The 22,403-nt window shown below is 47.9% G+C and overlaps 1 protein-coding gene across 1 annotated transcript in view; it reads right to left on the bottom strand.

Moving 5' to 3' along the window:
• Positions 1–7,082: 7,082 nt before the first annotated feature.
• Positions 7,083–22,403, bottom strand: part of LOC138373054 (origin recognition complex subunit 3-like) — an 88,208-nt gene continuing 72,887 nt past the window's right edge. Inside the window, exons 8-10 of the mRNA XM_069339074.1 lie at positions 19,461–19,749; positions 7,640–7,856; positions 7,083–7,249 (exon numbers count right to left, since the gene is read on the bottom strand). Coding sequence (XP_069195175.1) covers positions 7,083–7,249; positions 7,640–7,856; positions 19,461–19,749 — 673 coding nt within the window. The remainder of the gene's footprint in view (positions 7,250–7,639; positions 7,857–19,460; positions 19,750–22,403) is intronic.

Here is a 22,403-nt window from a genome sequence, read left to right as displayed (position 1 = left end):
TATGATATGGCATTAGATGCTATGGAAGACAAACAAAATGCTGATGTAATTTACACAGATTCCGCAAAAGCTTTTGATAAATGTGACCATGGTGTTATTGCACATGATGATAAAATATCAGACAGACAATATGGTTTTCGATCTGGTTGATCCTGTGTATCGAATTTACTCAGTTTCTATGATCGAGCAACAGAGATATTACAGGAAAGAGATGGTTGGGTTGACTGCATCTATCTGTACCTAAAATAGGCTTTCGACAGAGTTCCACATAAGAGGTTGTTCTGGAAACTGGAAAATATTGGAGAGGTGACAAGTAAGCTTCTAACATGGATGAAAAATTTTCTGACTGATAGAAAAATGAGGGCAGTGATCAGAGGCAATGTATCAGACTGGAGAAATGTCACAAGTGGAGTTCCACAGGGCTCAGCTCTTGCACCAGTGATGTTTTTTTGTCTACATAAATGATCTACCAGTTGGTATATAGAATTATATGAACATGTTTGCTGATGATGCTAAGATAATAGGAAGGATAAGAAATTTAGATGATTGTCATGCCCTTCAAGAAGACCTGGACAAAATAAGTATATGGAGCACCACTTGGCAAATTGAATTTAATGCTAATAAATGCCATGTTATGGAATGTGGAATAGGAGAACATAGACCCCCACACAACCTATATATTATGTGAGAAATCTTTAAAGAATTCTGATAAAGAAATAGATCTAGGGGTGGTTCTAGATAGAAAACTATCACCTGAGGACCACATAAAGAATATTGTGCGAGGAGCCCATACCACGCTTTCTAACTTCTGAATTGCTTTTAAATACATGGATGGTGATATACTAAAGAAATTGTTCACAACTTTTGTTAGGCCAAAGCTAGAATATGCAGTGGTTGTGTGGTGCCCATATCTTAAGAAGCACATCAACAAACTGGAAAAGGTGCAAAGACATGCTACTAAGTGGCTCCCAGATCTGAAGGGCAAGAGCTACGAGGAGAGGTTAGAGGCATTAAATATGCCAAAACTAGAAGACAGAAGAAAAAGAGGTGATATGATCACTACATACAAAATAGTAACAGAAATTGATAAAATCGATAGGGAATATTTCCTGAGACCTGGAACTTTAAGAACAAGAGGTCATAGATATAAACTAGCTAAACACAGATGCCGAAGAAATATAAGAAAATTCACTTTCGCAAACAGAGTGGTAGACGGTTGGAACAAGTTAGGTGAGAAGGTGGTGGAGGCCAAGACCATCAGTAGTTTCAAAGCGTTATATGACAAAGAGTGCTGGGAAGACGGGACACCACGAGCGTAGCTCTCATCCTGTAACTACACTTAGGTAATTACACTTAGGTAATTACATAAAATGCGTTCAAAAGGAATTACCGGAAAAATAGGCAGATGTATCTACAATTTCCTGACCAACAGAACCCAATGTATATTAGTCAACAAAATAAAATCCAGCCCATCATCTGTGAAGAGCTCAGTCCCCCAGGGTACTGTGCTTACTCCAGTACTTTTTCTCATCCTCATATCGGACATAGACAAGAACACAACGTATAGCACTATCATCCTTTGCAGATGACACTAGGATCTTCATGAGAGTAGGCAACATAGAGGACACGGCGAACCTCTATTCAGATGTAGATCAGGTCTTTCTATAGGCTACAGAAAATAATACGGTGTTTAACGAAGATAAGTTCCAGCTCATGCGCTATGGAAAAAATGAAAATATAAAAACGGAAACCACGTACAAAACTCAGGCAAATCATAACATAGAACGAAAAGGCAATGTAAAGGATCTGGGTGTACTCATGTCGGAAGACCTTACCTTTAAAGAACACAATAAAGTAGCCGTCACAACTGCAAGAAAAATGACAGGTTGGATAACAAGAACTTTTCACACTAGAGATGCTATACCGATGATGATACTTTTCAAAATGCTTGTGCTCTCTAGAGTGGAGTACTGCTGCACAATGACAGCCCCTTTCAAAGCTGGAGAAATTGCTGACCTGGAGAGTGTGCAGAGATCCTTTACTGCTAGAATCCACTCAGTAAAACATCTAAACTATTTGGACCGACTAAAGAGCCTAAAACTGTACTCCCTTGAGCGCAGGCGGGAGAGGTACGTAATAATTTACACGTGGAAAATATTAGAGGGGCTGGTCCCAAACCTGCACACAGAAATAACATCACATGAGACCAGAAGACATGGCAGGATGTGCAGAATACCCCCGTTGAAAAGCAGAGGGGCAACAGGTACTCTGAGAGAGAACTTTATCAACATCAGAGGCCCGAGACTGTTCAACACGCTTCCACTACACATAAGGGGCATAACTGGCCGACCCCTCACAGTGTTCAAGAGAGAACTGGATAAGCACCTCCAAAGGATACCTGATCAACCAGGCTGTGACTCATATGTCAGGCTGCGAGCAGCCGCGTCCAACAGCCTGGGTGATCAGTCCGGCAACCAGGAGGCCTGGTCGACGACTGGGCTGCGGGGACGCTAAGCCCCGGAAGCACCTCAAGGTAACCTCAAGGTAGCATTCGTTATTCCTGTACCCAAGGGCACAAATACCAGAACATATTGTTCACGAAACGAAAAAACATGGAGCTGATCTCATTGAAGGTGAGGAGGTATCAGAATTTTCACGACTACAGCGTTGGAAAGAGACGACTGTATGTGTTTTTCGCAATTTGTATGTTGATGAAACATTGTGTGAAACACGTAATATCACATTATTGGAGCAAAGACAACGCTGTTCCATCACCATTGTTTGGGAAATATATGGCCCGAGACAGATTTCTGTTGATCCTACGGTGCTTTCATTTTGCAAATAATGCAAACAAGAGACAGGATGATTGCCATTGGAGGGTGAGGCACGTGCTAAATGACCTGATTGGAAAGTTCCGAGATTACTACATACCAACTCAGAAGCTGGTTATTGATGAATCCCTGGTGCTTTTCAAAGGACGTGCTGCCTTCAAGCAGTATATTCCCTCAAAACGCCACCGATTTGGCTTGAAATTCTTTGTGCTCTGTGACTGTGAATTAGGAATGGTGTTACACATGATACTGTCTTCCGCTACAAATGTAGTCATTAGTGCTAATGACCAACATGGCTTCTCAGGTAGTGTGGTGAAGTCCCTGCTTGCACCATATCTGAACAAGGGCCACATATTGTACACCTAACTATTATACCAGTCCCTTACTAACCAAATTCTTGCTTGATAATAAAAGTGGAGTGTGTGGCACAGTAAAGCCAAAACGAAGGGAAATGCCTGTGTTTGACACTGCTAAACAAGTAGGTGATTGTGAGGTAAGAAAAAGTGGTGCAATACTTACAGTGCGGTGGAAAGACAGACGTTAAGTGAGTATGCTGACCACCATTCACCCTGGTTCAATGGTGGACAGTGGCAAGGTGAACAGAACAACAAGACAAATAATATACAAGCCAGATTGTGTGATGGACTACAACATCAACATGCGTTTAGTTAATAAATGTGACATGATGGTGGGTGCTGTAGAGTGTGTACGTAAAACAGTGAAGTGGACGAAGAAAATGATTTTCCACCTTATTGACGTAACAATGCTGAACAGTTGCAACATGTATCTTGTGAAAATAGGTAGAAAACCATATTTCTGTTCATTTAGTTTTCAAGTTGTGAAACAGTTACTTAGTAAGTTTGGCAAAGACATCCCTGGCAGACTCGGCCCTGGGTCCAGATTCATGGAATTCAATATTTATAAAGAAATGCAAAGTGCCAGTAGCACAGGCACTCAGTATAGTGTGGAGGAAGAGCTTGGACATGGGGGAGATACCAGATGCACTTAGAGTAGCAGACATAGCCCCTCTACACAAGGGAGGGAGCAAAGCATTGGCAAAGAATTATGGACCAGTTGCACTAACGTCGCACATAATAAAAGTATTTGAGAGAGTGATTAGGAGTCAGGTCACCAATTTCATGGAGACCAATGACCTCCACAACCCAGGCCAACATGGACTTTGAGCGGGAAGATCGTGCCTCTCACAGCTACTTGATCACTACGACAAAGTCACTGAGGCATTAGAAGAAAAATAGAATGCTGATGTGATATACACGGACTTCGCAAAGGCCTTCGATAAATGTGACCATGGCGTGATAGCACACAAAATGAAGTCAATGGGAATAACTGGTAAAGTAGGATGCTGGATACACAGTTTTCTGTCAAACAGGACTCAGCGAGTAACAGTCAACCATATAAAATCTAGTCCAAGTGCAGTTGAAAGCTCTGTACCTCCGGGTACAGTCCTTGTACCGCTGCTTTTCCTTATTCTCATATCAGATATAGACAAAAATACAAGTCACAGCTTCGTATCATCCTTTGCAGATGACACAAAAATCAGTATGAAAATTACCTCGGCTGAAGACATTGAAAAACTTCAAGCAGATATTAATAAAATTTTCGACTGGGCATCAGAAAATAACATGATATTTAACAGTGATAAATTCCAGGTACTCAAGTACAGTAAAAATGAGGACCTTAAACATAATACAGGGTACAAAACACAATCAAATGTGCCCATAGTAGGAAAACGGCGTGTCAAGGATTTGGGAATAATGATGTCCGATGATGTAACGTTTAGGGAGCATAACCAAGCAAATATTGCATCAGCCAGAAAAATGATCAGATGGATTACGAGAACTTTCAAATCCAGGGATCCCATCACAATGGTTGTACTCTTGAAGTCACTTGTGTTGTCCCATCTTGAGTAATGCTCAGTACTCATTTCCCCTTCAGAGCAGGAGAGATTGCTGAAATATAGGGAATACAAAGAACATATACGGCACGCATAGACGCGATAAAGCACCGCGTCGTCGTGTTTGGGATCGTCTCAAAGCCCTCCAAATATACTCACTAGAGAGAAGACGAGAGAGATATCAAATAATATACACCTGGAAGATACTGGAGGGCCAAGTACCAAATTTACACAGTAAAATAACAAAGTACTGGAGTGAACGATATGGAAGAAAATGCAGAATAGAACCAGTGAAGAGCAGGGGTGCCATAGGCACAATCAGAGAACATTGTATAAACAACAGAGGTCCACAGTTGTTCAACACCCTCCCAGCGAGCATAAGAAATATTTCTGGAACAACAGTGGACATCTTCAAGGGGAAATTAGATTGTTTGCTCCACGGAGTGCTGGACCAACAGGGCTGTGGTGGGTGTGTGGGCCTGTGGGCTGCTCCAAGCAACAGCCTAGTGGACCAAACTCACACAAGTCAAATCTGGCCTCGGGCCGGGCTTGGGGAGTAGAAGAACTCCAGAACCCCATCAACTAGATATACAAAGACCAATTCGGGACCCAATATTGAACCATGCTTCTGCACCCAGGCTCGCTTACATGGAGGCCTTTCTGGTACACCAAATCAAGAAATTACCACCAACTGGAGCTCGCGCAGCAGGCGTTGGGCGGCTGCTCGTCCTTCGGGAGGTTCGGGATTGGCGGGGTGGCCCCTGTTCTCTTGTGCTCTGTGGAGTGGTCTCAGAGTTGGTTCGCTTGAGTGTGGTCGAAACGACCTCGTCTCTCAGGTGGGTTCTCACCTCTGTTTCCTGTCCCGTAAAGGGACTGCGTGGACCTCCGGGTCATTCTGGAATTGTCACATCTGAACCTGTGGGTTTATTGCCCCTCCTTTCGGATGACTACTCTGTCCCAGGTCCATCATCTTGTGGAGCCGAGCGCTTGGATGGTTTCCCTTGGACCTCAAGGATGCGTATAGGTACATCCTGATTCATCCGAGGTTCAGGGACTGGCTCAGTTTTGTGGATCATTCAAGGTTACTGCTTTCATTGCCTTCCATTCGGCCTGCATCTGGCGCTTCGCGTTTAAACACGCCTTACCTGGGTTGTGATGTCCTGTCTGCATCTGTTAGGTGCTTGGGTTCTGATCTACCTTGGCGACTGTCTGGTTTGGGCTCCCATCTGGTTCGCATGTCTGCACGCCAAGGATTTGGTTCTTTCCTGGCTTGTCGGGTTCGGGTTCCTGGTGTACTGGCGGAAGTCCCATCTGGTTCCCTCTCAGGTTCGGTCTTGGCTGGGTCTTATGTGGGACTCTCGAACCTCTTCTTTGTCTCTTCCTCCAGCAGCTTTGCTTCGCCTTCGTTTCTGCCTTCGTCTGTTCCTGAGGGGCTCCGGGATTATGCGACAGTTGCTCGAGGGTTTGTGCAGGACTTCAACTTTTTTTTTTTTTAAGATATATACAAGAGTTGTTACATTTTTGTACAGACACTAGTACGTGTAGCTTTTCGGGCAGGCCCCTAGAATACGACCCCCACCGCGAAGAATAGTTTTTACAACCAAGTACACATTTTACCTTTGAGTTAAACAGAGGCTACAGTTAAGGATTTGCGCTCAGTAAATCCTTCCCGGCCAGGATACAAACCCATGACAAAGCACTCGCGGAACGCCAGGCGAGTGTCTTACCACTACACCATGGAGACTATTCTATAAACTTAGTCTTGATGGTCTACCCACCGGGTCGGGTGTGGCTTCGTCAGCTGTTCTAGTTTCTTCTAGGAACTTCCTTTCTGCCTCTTTCGCAACCACTGGGTTTGGCCTCCAGGGGCTTTGTGTCGGTTGCTGCATCGCCGTCTTCCTCTTCGGGTTTTTTGGGGTTCAGTGCCTTGGCGCTTCCCCGAGCCCTCGCTCGATGTGTTCACGGATGTGTCATCTCTGGGCTGGGGTTTTGTGACCAGTGCTCACCAGGTCAGCCAGGAACTTTTGGGGTCCGTCTTCCCGTTGTGCTCATAGCACGGTGCAGGAATTTGCGGCAGCGCCGGAGTTCGTGGCTATGAGGATGTCGCTCTGGGGGTTCGGGTCACTTGCGAGTCGACGATACGGCTCCATTCGGACTGTTCCCCAATGGTTCATTGCCTGAACTGGGGGGAAGGGTTCCATGCAGTTCTTGGCTCTTTGGGGCTGGTCACTTCCAGTGACTCGTCTGCTGAGTTTCTCAGTGCTTGGCTCTCTTGTCGGTTCACGTTTGGGGAGTGTCCAATGTCTTGACGGACAACCTATCCCGGTTTATTCCCCCTATCCACAGAATGGACAGTCGATGCCAACTTGTTCAGTTGGCTCTGCCAGACATTCGGGTCTCCGGAAGTGGATCTCTTCACGTCGGCGTGGTCGAGGCATCTCCCAGTATACATGGCGCCCTTTCCCGACTGCGAGGCCGTTGAGGTCGATGCCTTCTGGCAGGACTGGGCGAGGTGGGATTACCTGTACCTTTTTTCCCCGGTTCAGCTGTTGCTCCAGGTCCTGGCTTGCTTAGAGACTTACCATAGGAGAGGTGTCCTTCTGGCTCCTTGGTGGCTGGCCCAGCCTTAGTTCAGGCGCTGCTTGCTCGGTGTCCGATCCCGAGGGACTTCCTGAGGTTACGCCTCTTTCAGCAGATTGGTACAGCCTGGTTTGAGGCTGGTTCATTCTTCTCCTCGACTCTTCACGTCTGGAGTTTCTGACTTGAGTTTATCGTCACTAGTATGGGGTGCAGGTGACTTCGTTGTTGGTCTCCCACCTGCGTGCTTTGTCCCGGCAGCAGTATGTAGTTTCCTGGCAGTCCTTCCAGTTTTCCTATCACTGTATAGATGTACTTTGGTCTCTGATAGGGTTGTCTTCCTTTCGTGGTTTTTCCAATACTGTCATCTTATGCCGAATACTGTCACCTTGTATCGTGTGGCACTGGCGGAGCCACTCCAGCTTGTGGTCGGTGTTGATGTTCATTTTGCTAGCTGTCTCATGCGTTGTTTTCGCCTCTAGCCTCATGGGGAACTCAGACATTTCTTTAAGGAATATGACTGGAAAGACTTGCTGTTAGGACATGAAGTAAATGAGATGTATGTCAAGTTTTGTGAAATATATGATAAAGGCCCAAAAAAAATTTATACCAAAGTAGAGATGCAGAACTAAGAAACAGGATTGGTTCTATAGAAATTGCGAGAGGGCCAGAGACCAAAAGACGCAAAAATGGAATCAATATAGTTAGAGGCCAAACCCTCAAACATACCAGCGATACAAAGATGCGAGAAACAACTACACGGCAGTGAGGAGAGAGGCAAAAAGAAATTTTGAAAAAGGGATTGTGGACAAATGTAAAACAGAACCAGGTCTATTCGATAAATTCATAATCAACAAATTGGAGGTAAAGGATAATATTCAGAGGTTGAAAATGGGAAACAGATTTACGGAAAATGTAAAGGAAATGTGTGAAACATTTAACGAAAAGTTCCAAAGTGTGTTTGTACAAAATGAAATCTTCAGGGAACCAGACACAATAAGAATTCCAGAGAACAACATAGAGCACATAGAGGTGTCTTGAGACGAAGTGGAAAACTGCTGAAGGAGCTACGTAAGAACAAAGCAGTTGGTCCAGATGGAATTTCACCATGGGTTCTGAGAGAATGTGCACCTGAGCTCAGAATGGCACTTCAGCTGATTTTTCAGACATCCCTGTGTACAAGAGTCATAGCAGACGTGTGGAAAAAGGCTAACATAGTTCCAATCTACGAAAGTGGCAGTAGGGAAGACCCCCTTAGTTATAGACCGGTATCATTGACAGGTGTAATAGTCAAAATATTGGAAAAAATAATTAAAACTACATGTTTAGAACACCCGGAGAAAAAGATATAATATCAGACAGACAGTATTTTTTCAATCTGGAAGATCCTGTGTATCGAATTTACTCGATACCAGAAATATCGAGCCACAGAAATTTTACAGGAAAGAGATGGTTGGATTGACTGCATCTATCTGGACCTAAAAAAGGCTTTTGACAGAGTTCCACACATAAGAGGTGGTTCTGGAAACTGGAACATATTGGAGGGGTGACAGGTAGGCTTCTAACCTGGATGAGAAATTTCCTAACTGATAAAAAGACGAGGGCCGTAATCAGAGGCAATGTATCGGACTGGAGAAATGTCACAAGTGGAGTACCACAGGGTTCACTTCCTGCACTGGTAATGTTCATTGTCTACATAAACGATCTACCAGATGGAATACAGAATTATATGAATATGTTTGCTGATGATGCTAAGATAATAGGGAAGATAAGAAACCTAGATGATTGTCAGGCCCTTCAAGAAGACCGAGAAAAAATAAGTTTATGGAGCACCACTTGGCAAATGGAATTTATTGTTAATAAATGCCATGTTATGGAATGTGGAATTGGAGAACATAGACCCCACACAACCTATAAATTAAGTGAGAAATCTTTAAAAAATTCTGACATAGAAAGGGATCTTGGGGTGGTTCTAGATAGAAAACTGTCACCTGAGAACCACATTAAGAACATTGTGCGAGGAGCCTATGCTACACTTTCTAACTTCCGAATTGCTTTTAAATACATGGATAGAGAAATACTGAAGAAATTGTTCACGACTTGTTAGACCAAAGCTAGACTATGCAGCAGTTGTATGGTGCCCATATCTTAAGAAGCATGTCAACAAACTGGAAAAGGTGCAAAGACATGACACTAAATGGCTCCCAGAGCTGATGAGGACAAGAGCTACGAGAAGAGATTAGAGGCATTAGATATGCAAAACTAGATGATAGAAGAAAAAGAGGTGATATGATCACTATGTTCAAAATAGGAACAGGAATCGATAAAAGTGATAAGCAAGAATTCCTGAGACCCGGAACTTCAAGAACATGAGGTCATAGATTTAAACTAACGAAACAAAGCTGCCGAAGAAATATAAGAAAATTCACTTATGTAAACAGAGTGGTAGACGGTTGGAACAAGTTAGGTGAGAAGGTGGTGGAGGCCAAAACCGTCAGTAATTTCAAAGCGTTATATGATAAAAAGTGCTGGGAAGACGGGACACCACGAGCATAGCTCTCATCCTGTAACTACGCTTAGGTAATTACACTTAGGTAATTACTTGTATGGTGATCAGGTGGCTTATCTAATAGTGTCCCACCTGCAGTTTTCTTCTCGGTGACAATATGAAGTCTCTTGGCGTTCCTTTTGCCATTTTCTTTCTCTTTATAGGGTGTCATTTAATTTCTGTTTATGTTGTTTTGTCCTTTCTTTCTGGGGGGAGCCCCGTCGGCTCCCTGGAGCTTTACCGGCTGATATGCTAATGTCAGACTTTGGCATCAGTCATGTGTATGGAGTTCTAGGGCCTACCGGGGACCATGAGCCAGAACCTGGCTCCCTCAGAGAGGCAAGGGGAGCAATGGCCTATAGAAACCCCCGTGTGGTTGGAAGCATTCTGTCTGCCATCGACCGGGTCAAGCATCCAGAAAGGTAAGCATTCCAAAACAAACCCCTATTCTGGTGAAAATTGCTACCTAAGCCGAACTAGTGGATAGAACTCTTCAACAGAAAACAAGGAAACTAGTATGACATCACACGTCACCGCGCCGCTGTCTGCGCAGCTCCCCCCTCCCCGGGAGGGGGAAGGGGGAGCTTCAGACCTCCCACGCCGGCTATCCACCCATCACTTCTTCGGCTGATGCTATAGGCAATGGTTATGTGCTCCGGCTCCAGTGGTTGTTTCAGCACTGTACCTAGAGTGTGGTGTCTGTTTTCTAGGTGGTGTGTGAGCCGGGAGTGATTCTTCAGTACTCGGGCTGCATGCGCCTAGGGTTCCCTTCCCTAGGTGCCCTGTAAGTACTGCCCTTGGGGCTTGGGGCCACCTTCCACAAGTTCCTTGGGTCCTGCCCCTGCTTGGCCGTTTACTGCTTGGTTTTCAGCCGCTCTTTGTGTGCTTGGGTGTTCTGTCTCCCTTGTTCGCCTTAGAGTAAGGGGCAGTTTTTGCACTGGTGGGGCGCAGGGTACTGTGCAGCTTGTCTTTACCAATCATAGTGGCCGGCTCTGTTCCGCTTGGGTACGCTGTCCTCTTGCGGGGTTTTCTTTTTCTTTTTGTTTATCTACCTGGTGGGGGGGTCTGCCTTCGTTCTTGCCCCTTGTGTCCCTTGTGTCCCTTGTGTTCTGAGTATTTTCTGGTGGTACCCCTGCTAGGTCCCCGTGAGTGTACACGTCCCGGGGGTTCAGCTCTTAGAAAGTTGTTTGGTAGCTTTGGGTGCCGGTTAGCAGTACCCTGCCTGGGATTACCTGAGCACGAGTTCTCTTATAGTAAACGCTCGGGACCCTGGGAAACCCCTGGGGGCGCGCGGGTCCGATGGATGTGATCCCTGAGTCCCCCTCTCGCTTCCAGCGAGTTTGAGGGTTGCTCTCACCCTTTGTCTCTGGGTGACTCTCTGTTTTGCCTCCGTCTGCTGCCTGTGGGGTCGGTGACACCTTCGACCCGGAGTCCTGCGAGTTTGGTTGCTCGTTGTGGCTCGGTTACCCAGTTGTGCTAACAAAGCGGGTGCGGGCAGCAGGGGCGTTGCACTTGAGCCTTGGTGGTGGCAACGTTCTCGTGGTTTCCTCCCCGGGAGCCCCGGGGCTGCCCCGTTGTAGTTCGTTTTGGGACTTGGGGGTGTTGGTTGCTTCGGTTCCATCCACGCCCCCTTGTCTTTCCCTTGGATCACCCTTCCTGCCTGCATCCGGTTCCTTACCGTCTGTAGGTTCGGGGCGGGGTTTTTGATGGTGTTGAGACTTGGGCAGTCTCGGGGAATTCCCCTTCTGGGGTAGTGACGGGGGCATTTGAGCATGTTCCTCCAGCCGTGTTGTACGAGTCTGCCAGTGGGCTCCCTTCATTAGTGTTTTCACGGCTGCCCCGGTTTTCTGGTACGGCCGGGGCTTTGGGGGAACGGCTCGGCCCCGGGGCCTGTCGTGTAGGTTCCCGGGGCTGGGAAGGGGCTGACTTGGGGGGCCTTGGCCCCGTTGGACCCCGTGGGGGTTTTTATCCCCCTCTAGGCGGGGCTTGTAGTTACGTGGAGTGGGGTTTTTCCTCCCCGCTCGCCGTACGTGCTGTTGGGCGTCGGCCTCTCCCCGGGCTCGGTTCCTTGGCCTTTGAGTCGGTTGGTTCCGTCCTGTGGGTGGATGTTTCCTCCCACCCCTTTTTGGGACAGTGTTTTCGTCATGTTTCCCCGTTCGATGGGGTTCTGCGTGACTTCTGATCTCGGGTGCGCCTGCGCCTTCGTGTGCCTTCGGGACTAGTGTTGGCTTCTGTGTTCTCGAGGGTACGGGAAGGTTTTTCGCTACTTCCCGCATTATTGGAACGTCTGTCGGCTCCTCGTCCTTGTCGCCCTGTTGGGCTACTTGTCGCCCCGTTGGGCTACTTGTCGCCCCGTTGGGCTGCTTGTCGCCCCGTTGGGCTGCTTGTCTCCCCGTTGGGCTGCTTGTCGCCCCGTTGGGCTGCTTGTCGCCCCGTTGGGCTGCTTGTCGCCCCGTTGGGCTGCTTGTCGCCCCGTTGGGCTGCTTGTCGCCCCGTTGGGCTGCTTGTCGCCCCGTTGGGCTGCTTGTCGCCCCGTTGGGCTGCTTGTCGCCCCGTTGGGCTGCTTGTCGCCCCGTTGGGCTGCTTGTCGCCCGTTGGGCTGCTTGTCGCCCCGTTGGGCTGCTTGTCGCCCCGTTGGGCTGCTTGTCGCCCCGTTGGGCTGCTTGTCGCCCCGTTGGGCTGCTTGTCGCCCCGTTGGGCTGCTTGTCGCCCGGTTGGGCTGCTTGTCGCCCGGTTGGGCTGCTTGTCGCCCGGTTGGGCTGCTTGTCGCCCGGTTGGGCTGCTTGTCGACCCGTTGGGCTGCTTGTCGCCCCGTTGGGCTGCTTGTCGCCCGGTTGGGCTGCTTGTCGCCCGGTTGGGTTCCTTTTTGGGCTCTTTGCTTCTTTGGCCGGTTTTATTGTTCCTGCTTCCTCTTTTGGCTACTTTTCTCATGCAGTAGTCCTGGCTGGCACCTTCCCGCAGGGAGGGTGTGCGGTTCGGCCAGTGTGTTATGCGCATGCGCCGTGGAGTTTGTTTTGGTCTGGGCGGTGTTTCAGTGCTCGTGTTTTGCGCCCCTTTTTGCTACAGTGCTTCGCCTCTCGTTCTTCTCCGTGGCTGCGGTATGTGCCCCTTCGCGCCGGGGGTGTCCTGGTTCCCAGTTGTGGGGAGGCCACCGCGGTTTTCCTTGTCATGGGTGTGGACCGCCTCCTTCGCCTCTCCCTGCTCTCCTGCGGGTCCGGCAGGGTCCGGCTCTGGCGTCTTCACCTGGCGGTGCTCCCAGGTTCTTCTGGGCACGGTTGAGTCGTGTCAAGTTCGTGCCACCATTCGCCAGGTGAGTTTCTGCGGTCTGGCGTCTTTTGGCCGGGCACTGGATGCGGTGTTGTTTATATACCTGTCTTTAGGTATATTTTTGTACGACTGAGACCGTTTGCACACCAGTGACTGTCCCTTTTTTCAACCCTTCCTGTCCCCCTCATGTGCATGTCCAACCCATGCTGGAGTCATTCAGGGGACCCTCCTTTTTCATGTTGTGAGGTGTGGGGGTTGCAGGGTTGGTTCTGTACTCACCTGGTAAGGCTCCTGGCTGTGCTTGCAGGCTTTGAGCTCTGGCTCTTGGGTCCCGCCTATTTGGCAGAACTTGCGGGATAGTACCAGTGTAGTGTAGTGGTGCTATTGGCACATTTGGGGAACACTGTATTACCATCAGAGGTCTGTGCTTGTTACACGCCCTACTTGCGAGCATAAGCCTTCTTGCTGATTCGTCCGTGGACTTCCAGGGCGCACTAGCCTGTTTTCGTATGGCAGTTCCGGCCCGTCCTGGTTGTGGGGGTATGTGGGCCGGTGGACTGCTCCTAGCAGCTGCCTGGTGGGCCACCCTCTGGCCGGTCTAGCCTGGCCTTGAGCCGGGCTACAGGTGTAAAAGAGCTCCCAGTACCTCATCCAGCGGGTATCGAGCGGGGTTTCTCCGCCGTCGGTCGCCTGGTGTGCAGGTTTCTGGTGCTTGCAGGGTTTTGTCGTGTCTCCGTTGGCCCTGTCTGGGGTCTGCCTGCTCCATTCTCTGTCTTTGCAGAAGGGAGTTGCTATTTACATGTTGCATGTTGCAGTGGTGCCTGTTGCTGCTGCTGCACGTGTGCATTAGTACCGTGTTTCACGGTGGCGTGTCCTTGTTCCTGTGTCCGGTTGTGGAGTGGCACTTTGCTGCTGTTTTGTGCCTGGGGATTGCGTGGGGTTTTTTCTGTCCCTGCCTGATTGTCCACCCCTGGTTGTTCTCCTGGGGTTTTTGTGCTTCTGCTCTTTCTTCCTGCCTCCTCTGCAGCAGGGATGTTCTGCGTGTGTTCTTAGGCGTTGGTCAGCCTGTGTCCTGTGATGTGCTTCTTTGTCTCGGTCTATTGCAGTGGTTCGTACCCCTTGGTTCGGGTACTGTTCTGGCGGCGACCCTTCCGCCTTTTTTGGTTCCCTAGCTTGCCCTGCCGGTTGGTTTTTTTTTGGGGGTCTTGCGATGTCTCGCGTCGGACCTGTCGTTTCTGAACTCCTGGCGGGCTTGCATGCTTTGGGGACTTTTTCTGTTCGGCAGACGTTCCATCTCCTTGTGCCTCCTGGGTTTCGGTGGTCGCGCCCGAGATCTTCCCGCGGCTCCGCCTTTTTCCTGGGCTCGGATGGGCCTTGTCGGGGCTGCTTATGTTCTGCCTCGCGGTCTCGCCTCCGGTTGGTGGTCGGGTGGCTTCGTGGTAGGTGTCCCACCTGTGTGCTTTTCTTGGCAGTAGTATGGGGTATTTTGGCGGTCCTTCCTTTTCCTGTCCCTTCTTAGGTGGTTACTCTTGTTAGCTTGGTTTACTCTCGGCTTGGTTTTCTGGTGAGGGTTGGGGGCCGTCGTCTTGCCACATACTGTTGCCTCTTTTCGTGCGGCGCGGGCGGAGCCGCTTCAGCTTGCTTTTGGTCTTGGTGTTGCTTCTGCACCGTTAGTCAGCTGTCTTGTGCGTCGTTTCACCTCCGGCCTGTTCGTGCGCCGCTTGCACCATCCTGGTCTCTGGTCAGCGTGCTCTGTCTTCTCCTCGGTTGGTAGTGCCCCTTCGGTTCCGGTGTGTTTTTTCGTCGGCTCTTTCCTTTGGGCCTTTGCCTCTGGGGGTCGAGTCGCTGAGTTTTCTTGCTCCTTCGGTTTTAGCGTTTTGGTTGTTTGGTGGCAGCAGTCTCCATCTTTTCTGGCGCGGGGTGGGGCTGCTGCGTTCTGGTGGGGTCCAGGGTTTGTTGGTGCTATGTTGGTCGGGCCGGGGATGTGTCGTTTGTGTTCAGTGGCGGCCCTCCGCTGTTGTTTGCGTGCCATGGCGTTTGGATCCGGAGCGCGTTTTGCGTTGCTCCGGTTCTGTTCTTCCCAGTTCGCGGGTGATAAGTGTCCCGGGTGGTCAGCCGTGTTCTTGCGGCTAAGCTGCCTGTGTTCTTCCCTCATGCCTGTGGCGTTCGTGGCTTCGCTGCTCTTGCTGCCATCTGGGCGACGTGGCCTTGCGGTCTTTCGGGCATGGATTTTTGGTGTTCGTGCAGGGACCTTGCTGCTCGTGGTTCTCGTGTTGTTCCCGGGATTTTCGGGGCTGTGGTGCCTTGGGTTGGCGTTTGCTGCCGGTTGTTGCGCCTCCTTGGGGGGGTGCGTGGTGTCCGCCTCCCGGTTCAGTCCCTTTGACCTTCCTCTGTGGGTAGTTAGCTCCGGGGAGCCGACGGGGCTCCCCCCAGAAAACCAGCGTTGAATGTAATGAAACCCCATTTTCTGGGTGAGACCCGGAGGCTCCCCGGCAACCCTCCCTCTCTCCGGTCGGCGTTTTTCGCGTGTTTTGACATCAAGCCTCAGAACTGATGGGTGGATAGCCGGCGTGGGAGGTCTGGGGCTCCCCCTTCCCCCTCCCGGGGAGGGGGGAGCTGCGCAGACAGCGGCGCGGTGACGTATGACGTCATACTAGTTTCCTTGTTTTCTGTTAAAAAGTTCTATCCACTAGTTCGGCTTTAGGTAGCAATTTCCACCAGAATAGGGGTTTGTTTTGGAATGCTTACCTTTCTGGATGCTTGACCCGGTCGATGGCAGACATAGAATGCTTCCAACCACACGGGGTTTCTATAGGCCATTGCTCCCCTTGCCTCTCTGAGGGGGCCAGGTTCTGGCTCGTGGTCCCCGGTAGGTCCTAGAACTCCATACACATGACTGATGCCAAAGTCTGACATTAGCATATCAGCCGGTAAAGCTCCGGGGAGCCTCCGGGTCTCACGCAGAAAATGGCGTTTCATTACATTCAACGCTGTTTTTTTTGGCTTTCTCAGGACCGGCATCTTATGCCGAATGCTGTAATCTCTTATCATGTGGCGCTGGTGAAGTGGCTTCTGCTTGCATTTGGGGTGGATGTCACTTCTGCTCTGCTCCGTTCCGTAAGCTTTCTCATGCGTTTTTCCACCTCCGGCCTGCTCATGTGCTGCCTGAGCCACCCTGGTCTTTGGACTGGTGCTCTCCTTTCTTTCTTCTCCTCGGTTTATGGTGGTGCCTTCGGTCCAAGACTTTCCAGAAAGCTTTGCTCTTGTTTGATTTTGGATTCTGGGGGTAGGGTTAGGGAGAAACGAACAAATCCACAAGGGCCGTGACGAGGATTCGAACCTGCGTCCGGGAGCATCCGGACAGCATTTTACCCTGTCGTAGCTCAGTCAATTAAGGCAGTGTCTGGGATGCTCCTGGACGCAGGTTCGAATCCTCGTCACGGCCCTTGTGGATTTGTTCATTTGATGCATCACATTAGTGTGATCTCTGTGTGTAATTGGATTAGGGAGCTTCATGCTCTCCTCCGCCACAGGCTTTTGCTCTTTTGGTCTGAGTGGACGTTTTGTTAGTTTGCAGCCGTCTCCTTTTTTGGCGAAGAACGAGATGGTGGTCTTCCAAAGGTGTCCGTGGGATATTGATGCTTGGTTGGTCAGGCTATGGGTGCATCAGGTTTTGTGTTCGGATGCGGCTTTACACCGTTACCTGCACGCCTCGGCTTTTGTGCCCGGGAACGCGCTTTGGGTTGACCCTGTTTCTCTTGTTCGTTGTTCCAGGGCTCGGGTCTCTCAGGTCGTCCACAGGGTTATTAAGTCTAGCCAGCCTATGGTCCACCCTCGCACCCAGAATGTTCGTAGGTTCACAGCATTGGCTGCTGTGTTTGGCAATATGTTTTGGGCTAATTTCGGGCACAGGGGTTTTGGAGATTGAATAGGTTTCTGGCTGCTCAATATCTTGTTAATGTGCTGGACGCTCAGCGGTCTTGTTGCCTTGGGTCGGCGGTTGCAGCCAGTTGTCTTGTCTTCATTATGAGTTGTGCGGTGCAGCCTTGGTAAGTCTATATCCTTTTCTCTTCAGGTAGTTAGTTCCAGGTAACCTCCGGGGCTCCCCCATGGAAAACCAGCGTTGAATGTAATGAAACGCCATTTTCTGGGTAGAGCCCCAGAGGCTCCCTGGCACCCTCCCTTTTCCCAGTCGGTGGGTTTTGTTTCTGTTTTCAGCCGCCAAACTGACGGTCTGGCTGCCGGCTTGGCAATAAGTTGCAATATTTCTACCAGGTGGGGGTCCATTCTGAAGCACTTACCTTTCTGGGTACTCAACCCCAGTCGATGGCAGACATGAATACTCTCATACATGTAGGTTTCATGGGGCATTACTCCCTTCACCTCTCTGAGGGAACTATGTTCTTGCTAGTGGTCCCTGGTAGGCATGAGAACTGCATATGACTGAAGTCCCGTACGAATATCAGTCCAATAGCTCCAGGGGGGGGGGGACCTCTGGGGCTCTACCCAGAAAATGGTGTTTCATTACATTTAATGCTGGTTTTATTAGTGTTTTAACCTTGTTTTAAGAAATGTCAAAATAATGAATATGTATCAGGGTCTGCACATTTATTTTTTTATTTTTTAGGGACACCAGATGTTGCAGATGCAAGTGTCGAAGATGTTAGTTACCCCTGCCGTGAAGGTGATCTCAATCTATTATACAGGTACACCCTAACTGTATTATTTATGCTATATGTGAAATTAAAATTAAAATACATTTAATTTGTGCAAATTGTTGTAAAAAATATAGATAAACCCAAAGATCAGGCTGCAGATATCAGCACAGATATCTGCCAAAACACCTCACAAGGGTCTACCTACCTACCTGGTTGATACCTGGTTGATGGGGTTCTGGGAGTTCTTCTACTCGCCAAGCCCGGCCCGAAACCAGGCTTGACTTGTGAGAGTTCGGTCCACCGGGCTGTTGCTTGGAGCGGCCCGCAGGGCCACATACCCACCACAGCCCTGTTGGTCCGGCACTCCTTGGAGGAAACAATTTAGTTTCCCCTTGAAGATGTCCACTGTTGTTCCGGAAATATATCTTATGCTCGCTGGGAGGGTGTTGAACAACTGTGGACCTCTGGTGTTTTTATACAATGTTCTCTGATTGTGCCTATGGCACCCCTGCTCTTCACTGGTTCTATTCTGCATTTTCTTCCATATCGTTCACTCCAGTACTTTGTTATTTTACTGTGTAGATTTGGGACCTGGCCCTCCAGTATTTTCCACGTGTATATTATTGATATCTCTGTCGTCTTCTTTCTAGTGTGTACATTTGGAGGGCTTTGAAACGATCCCAATAATTTAGGAGCTTTATCACATCTATGCGCGCCATATATGTTCTCTGTATTCCCTTTATTTTAGCAATCTTTCCTGCTCTGAAGGGGGAAATGAGTACTGAGCAGTACTCAAGATGGGACAACACAAATGAATTGAAGAGTACAATTATTGTGGTGGGATCCCTGGATTTGAAAGTTCTCGTAATCCATCTGATCATTTTTCTGGCTGACGCAATATTTGCTTGGTTATGCTCCCTAAACGTTAGGTCGTCGGACATCATTATTTTCAAATCCTTGACATGCTGTTTTCCTACTATGGGCACATTTGATTGTGTTTTGTACCCTGTATTATGTTTAAGGTCCTCATTTTTACCGTACCTGAGTACCTGGAATTTATCACTGTTAAACATCATGTTATTTTCTGATGCCAAGTCGAAAACTTTATTAATATCAGCTTGAAGTTTTTCAATGTCTTCAGCCAAGGTAATTTTCATACTGATTTTTGTGTCATCTGCAAAGGATGATACGAAGCTTTGACTTGTATTTTTGTCAATATCTGATATGAAAATAAGGTAAAGCAGCGGTGCAAGGACTGTACCCTGAGGTACAGAGCTTTTAACTGCGCTTGGACTCGATTTTATATGGTTGACCGGTACTCGCTGAGTCCTGTTTGACAGAAAACAGAGTATCTAGCGTCCTACTTTACCGGTTATTCCCATTGACTTCATTTTGTGTGCTATCACGCCATGGTCACATTTATCGAAAGCCTTTGCGAAGTCCGTGTATATCACATCAGCATTCTGTTTTTCTTCTAATGCCTCAGTGACTTTGTCGTAGTGATCAAGAAGCTGTGAGAGGCATGAACTTCCCGCTCGAAATCCATGTTGGCCTGGGTTGTAAAGGTCATTGGTCTCCATGAAATTGGTGACCTGACTCCTAATCACTCTCTCAAATACTTTTATTATGTGCGACATAAGTGCAACTGGTCTATAATTCTTTGCCAATGCTTTGCTCCCTCCCTTGTGTAGAGGGGCTATGTCTGCTACTTTAAGGGCATCTGATATCTCCCCCGTGTCCAAGCTCTTCCTCCACACTATACTGAGTGCCTGTGCTACTGGCACTTTGCATTTCTTTATAAATATTGAATTCCATGACTCTGGACCAATGGCCGAGTGCATGGGCATGTTTTCAATTTCTCTTTCAAAGTCTAGTACGCTCGTGTTGATATTAGTTATATGTACAGGGGTTTGGATATTCCGCATAAAGAAACTGTCTGGATCTTCCACTTTCCTGTTGTTTATTGGAGTGCTAAACATGTCCTCATACTGCATTTTTAGGATTTCACTAATTTCTTTGTCATCCGCTGTATATGAACCTTCACTTGTACGAATAGGTCCAATACTGGCAGTGGTTTTTGCTTTTGATTTCGCATATGTGAAGAAGTATTTTGGATTTTTCTTTATTTCCTGAAAGGCTTTCTGTTACAACTGCCTTTCTTCAGTTTGATATGAGTGTTTCAATTTCCGCTCGATTTCTTCAATCTCCCTATTTAAATTATTCCTTCTTTGACGGGAAATTCGTGTATGCATAAGCAGTTCCGTTATTTTTTTCCTGCGTTTATAGTGTCGTCTGCGTTCTCTTTCTACGTTAGATCTCTTTCTGGCTTTCCTCAAAGGAACATGTTTCAGACAGACTTAATACGCTTCTGAAGTCAGTTTTTCTATTCCTTCTGTAGGACTTGTATTACTTAGAACAGTTCCCCATGGAATGTTTGTAAGTTCCCTGTTTATTATCTCCCAGTCTATCCTTTTATTATTAAAATTGAATTTACTGAATAGCCCCCTCTCGCTTTATCAACGTTTTAAGTCTATTCTGAGTATTGATGGTAGTTTGCACTTCAATGAGCTTGTGATCTGAGTATGTGGTATTCGATATCGTAATGTCCCTGATAATTTCGTCATTGTTCGTAAAGACCAGATCTAGAATATTTTCATTTCTCGTTGGCTCCGATATCTGCTGGTTGAGTTAAAATTTGTTACAGAATCTAAGTAGTTCTCTAATCTGTGGTTGGTTAGGTCCCGATAGATTTCCTGGTATAATATTATTGTTTGCTATTCTCCATCTGAGACTAGGCAAGTTGAAGTCACCTAGGAAGATAATATCAGGTATTGGGTTCTCCAAATTATCAAGGGTATTCTCTATTTTGTTTATCTGTTCTGTGAATTCATCAGCCGTTGCATCTGGCGGTTTGTATATTAGAATAATCACTAAGTTTATTTTCTCTATTTTTAATCCCAGTACCTCTACCACCTCACTTGTAAGGTTGAGGAGCTCCGAGCATGCAAGGTCTTCCCTAATATACAGACCCACTCCTCCATGTGACCTAATTTTCCTATCACACCTGTATAGGTTATATCCAAGAATCCAGATCTCACTGTTTAAGACTTCCCCTGCATGGGTTTCTGTGAAAGCTCCAAATACTGCATTTGACTCCTTGAGGAGGCCGTTTATGAACTGTACTTTGTTGTTTGTTCTTGTTTTCAGTCCTTGTATGTTGGCAAAGATGAATGAGGTTACTCTATTAGGGATGGTTTGACTGGGAGACTTTTTTGGCAAGCCCATTATGCGTGGACATATTGAGTTTGTTCTGACCAGTACTGACTGTTGTAGGGCAGTTGCCTGTCGTAGTTGTAGTTCCCTTTCGGTGTGTAATTGTATCTGTAATTCTGGAATGCAAGTGGATCTGGCATCCAGTTCCATACACTCTCCATGCTCCTCCTTTTGAATTCTCTTTCGGTTTGGTATAAAAAATTTATCGAGTTTTCTCCAAATTCATTATCCTGCTTGCCACTCTTTATGTAGCGTTCTGTGCCTTTCACATGAGAGTATGGGCAGCTGAGGACATAGCATTTTCTGTCGTCCAGTGAGGTTTGGATGTCGGGATGGTAAACCTACATATTGATCCGAATCGACACTCTCCTTTCTTAAGCATATTTATACATTTTTGGGGATGTTGGTAACTGCATTCTAATCCTTTCTTATTACCAGTATATCTATGCCTGCATATGCCCCTTGCATAAAATTTGCATAAGTCTGTCCTTCTGTTCTGACATGCTCTGTCGGGAACCGTCGTAGTGTCTGTACCTATCGAGCTGTCAGTGCTGTCTGTCTGTACCTATTGAGCTGTCAGTGCTGTCTGTTACACGTTCTAGTTTACTGTCATCTACATCAGGGCATAATGAGTCAGAGTTTACAACTTCCTGAGTTTCTGCTTCAGTTTCATCCTGACTATAGCCTCCACCCCTGGTATTTTAGAATTATTGTTGTTCCTTTCCCACACTTTCTGGATGGCTGGTAGGCTTTCAATGAACGATGTTTTCCATTCATGTGTCATGTTATCTAGAAGTTTTTTTTTAGGATATTCCAAGCTGGCAGGTCATTTTTACACACCCCAGAGCAAGTGGCCAGCTCCCAGTCCCGTGGTGGGAGACGAGAGCGCTTCATCGGCGCTCTCGTCTCTGCTCTTGGGGCTGTGTATGGGGTCAGCCCAAGTTGGGCTGCCTAATGTGTTCCTTCGATTGCCTGTTATACTGCACACTTTTCTTCTACCGTCCCTATGGCTCAGTTGGGTGCTCAGTTTCCGTCTGTGTCCCCTTGTGTGCCACTCGTGTACGATTTATCTATCTTCTCTGTCGCTTCCTCGGGGAGTGTGGTGACATTTTGCTGCAGTTTTGGTACTGCAGCTGCGTGTCGGGGTTGGTTGTGGCATTATGTTTGGCCGTTCCGTGCTCCCTCTGAGGTCCTCCTTCCTTGCCGGTCTTGCTGAGCCGGGCCTGGTTTTTCCATGTTCCTTGGATTCTCTGTCTTGTCCTCGCCTCGTTGTGGGGATGAGCTTGGGGTCTTCGTCTTGCCCCTCGCCTATCCTCCGGTTTCGGTTCAAGTTC

The sequence above is a fragment of the Procambarus clarkii genome, chromosome 41 (genome assembly GCF_040958095.1).
Source record: "Procambarus clarkii isolate CNS0578487 chromosome 41, FALCON_Pclarkii_2.0, whole genome shotgun sequence".
Lineage (NCBI taxonomy): Eukaryota > Metazoa > Arthropoda > Malacostraca > Decapoda > Cambaridae > Procambarus > Procambarus clarkii.
This window is presented reverse-complemented; position numbering and strand designations above follow the sequence as displayed.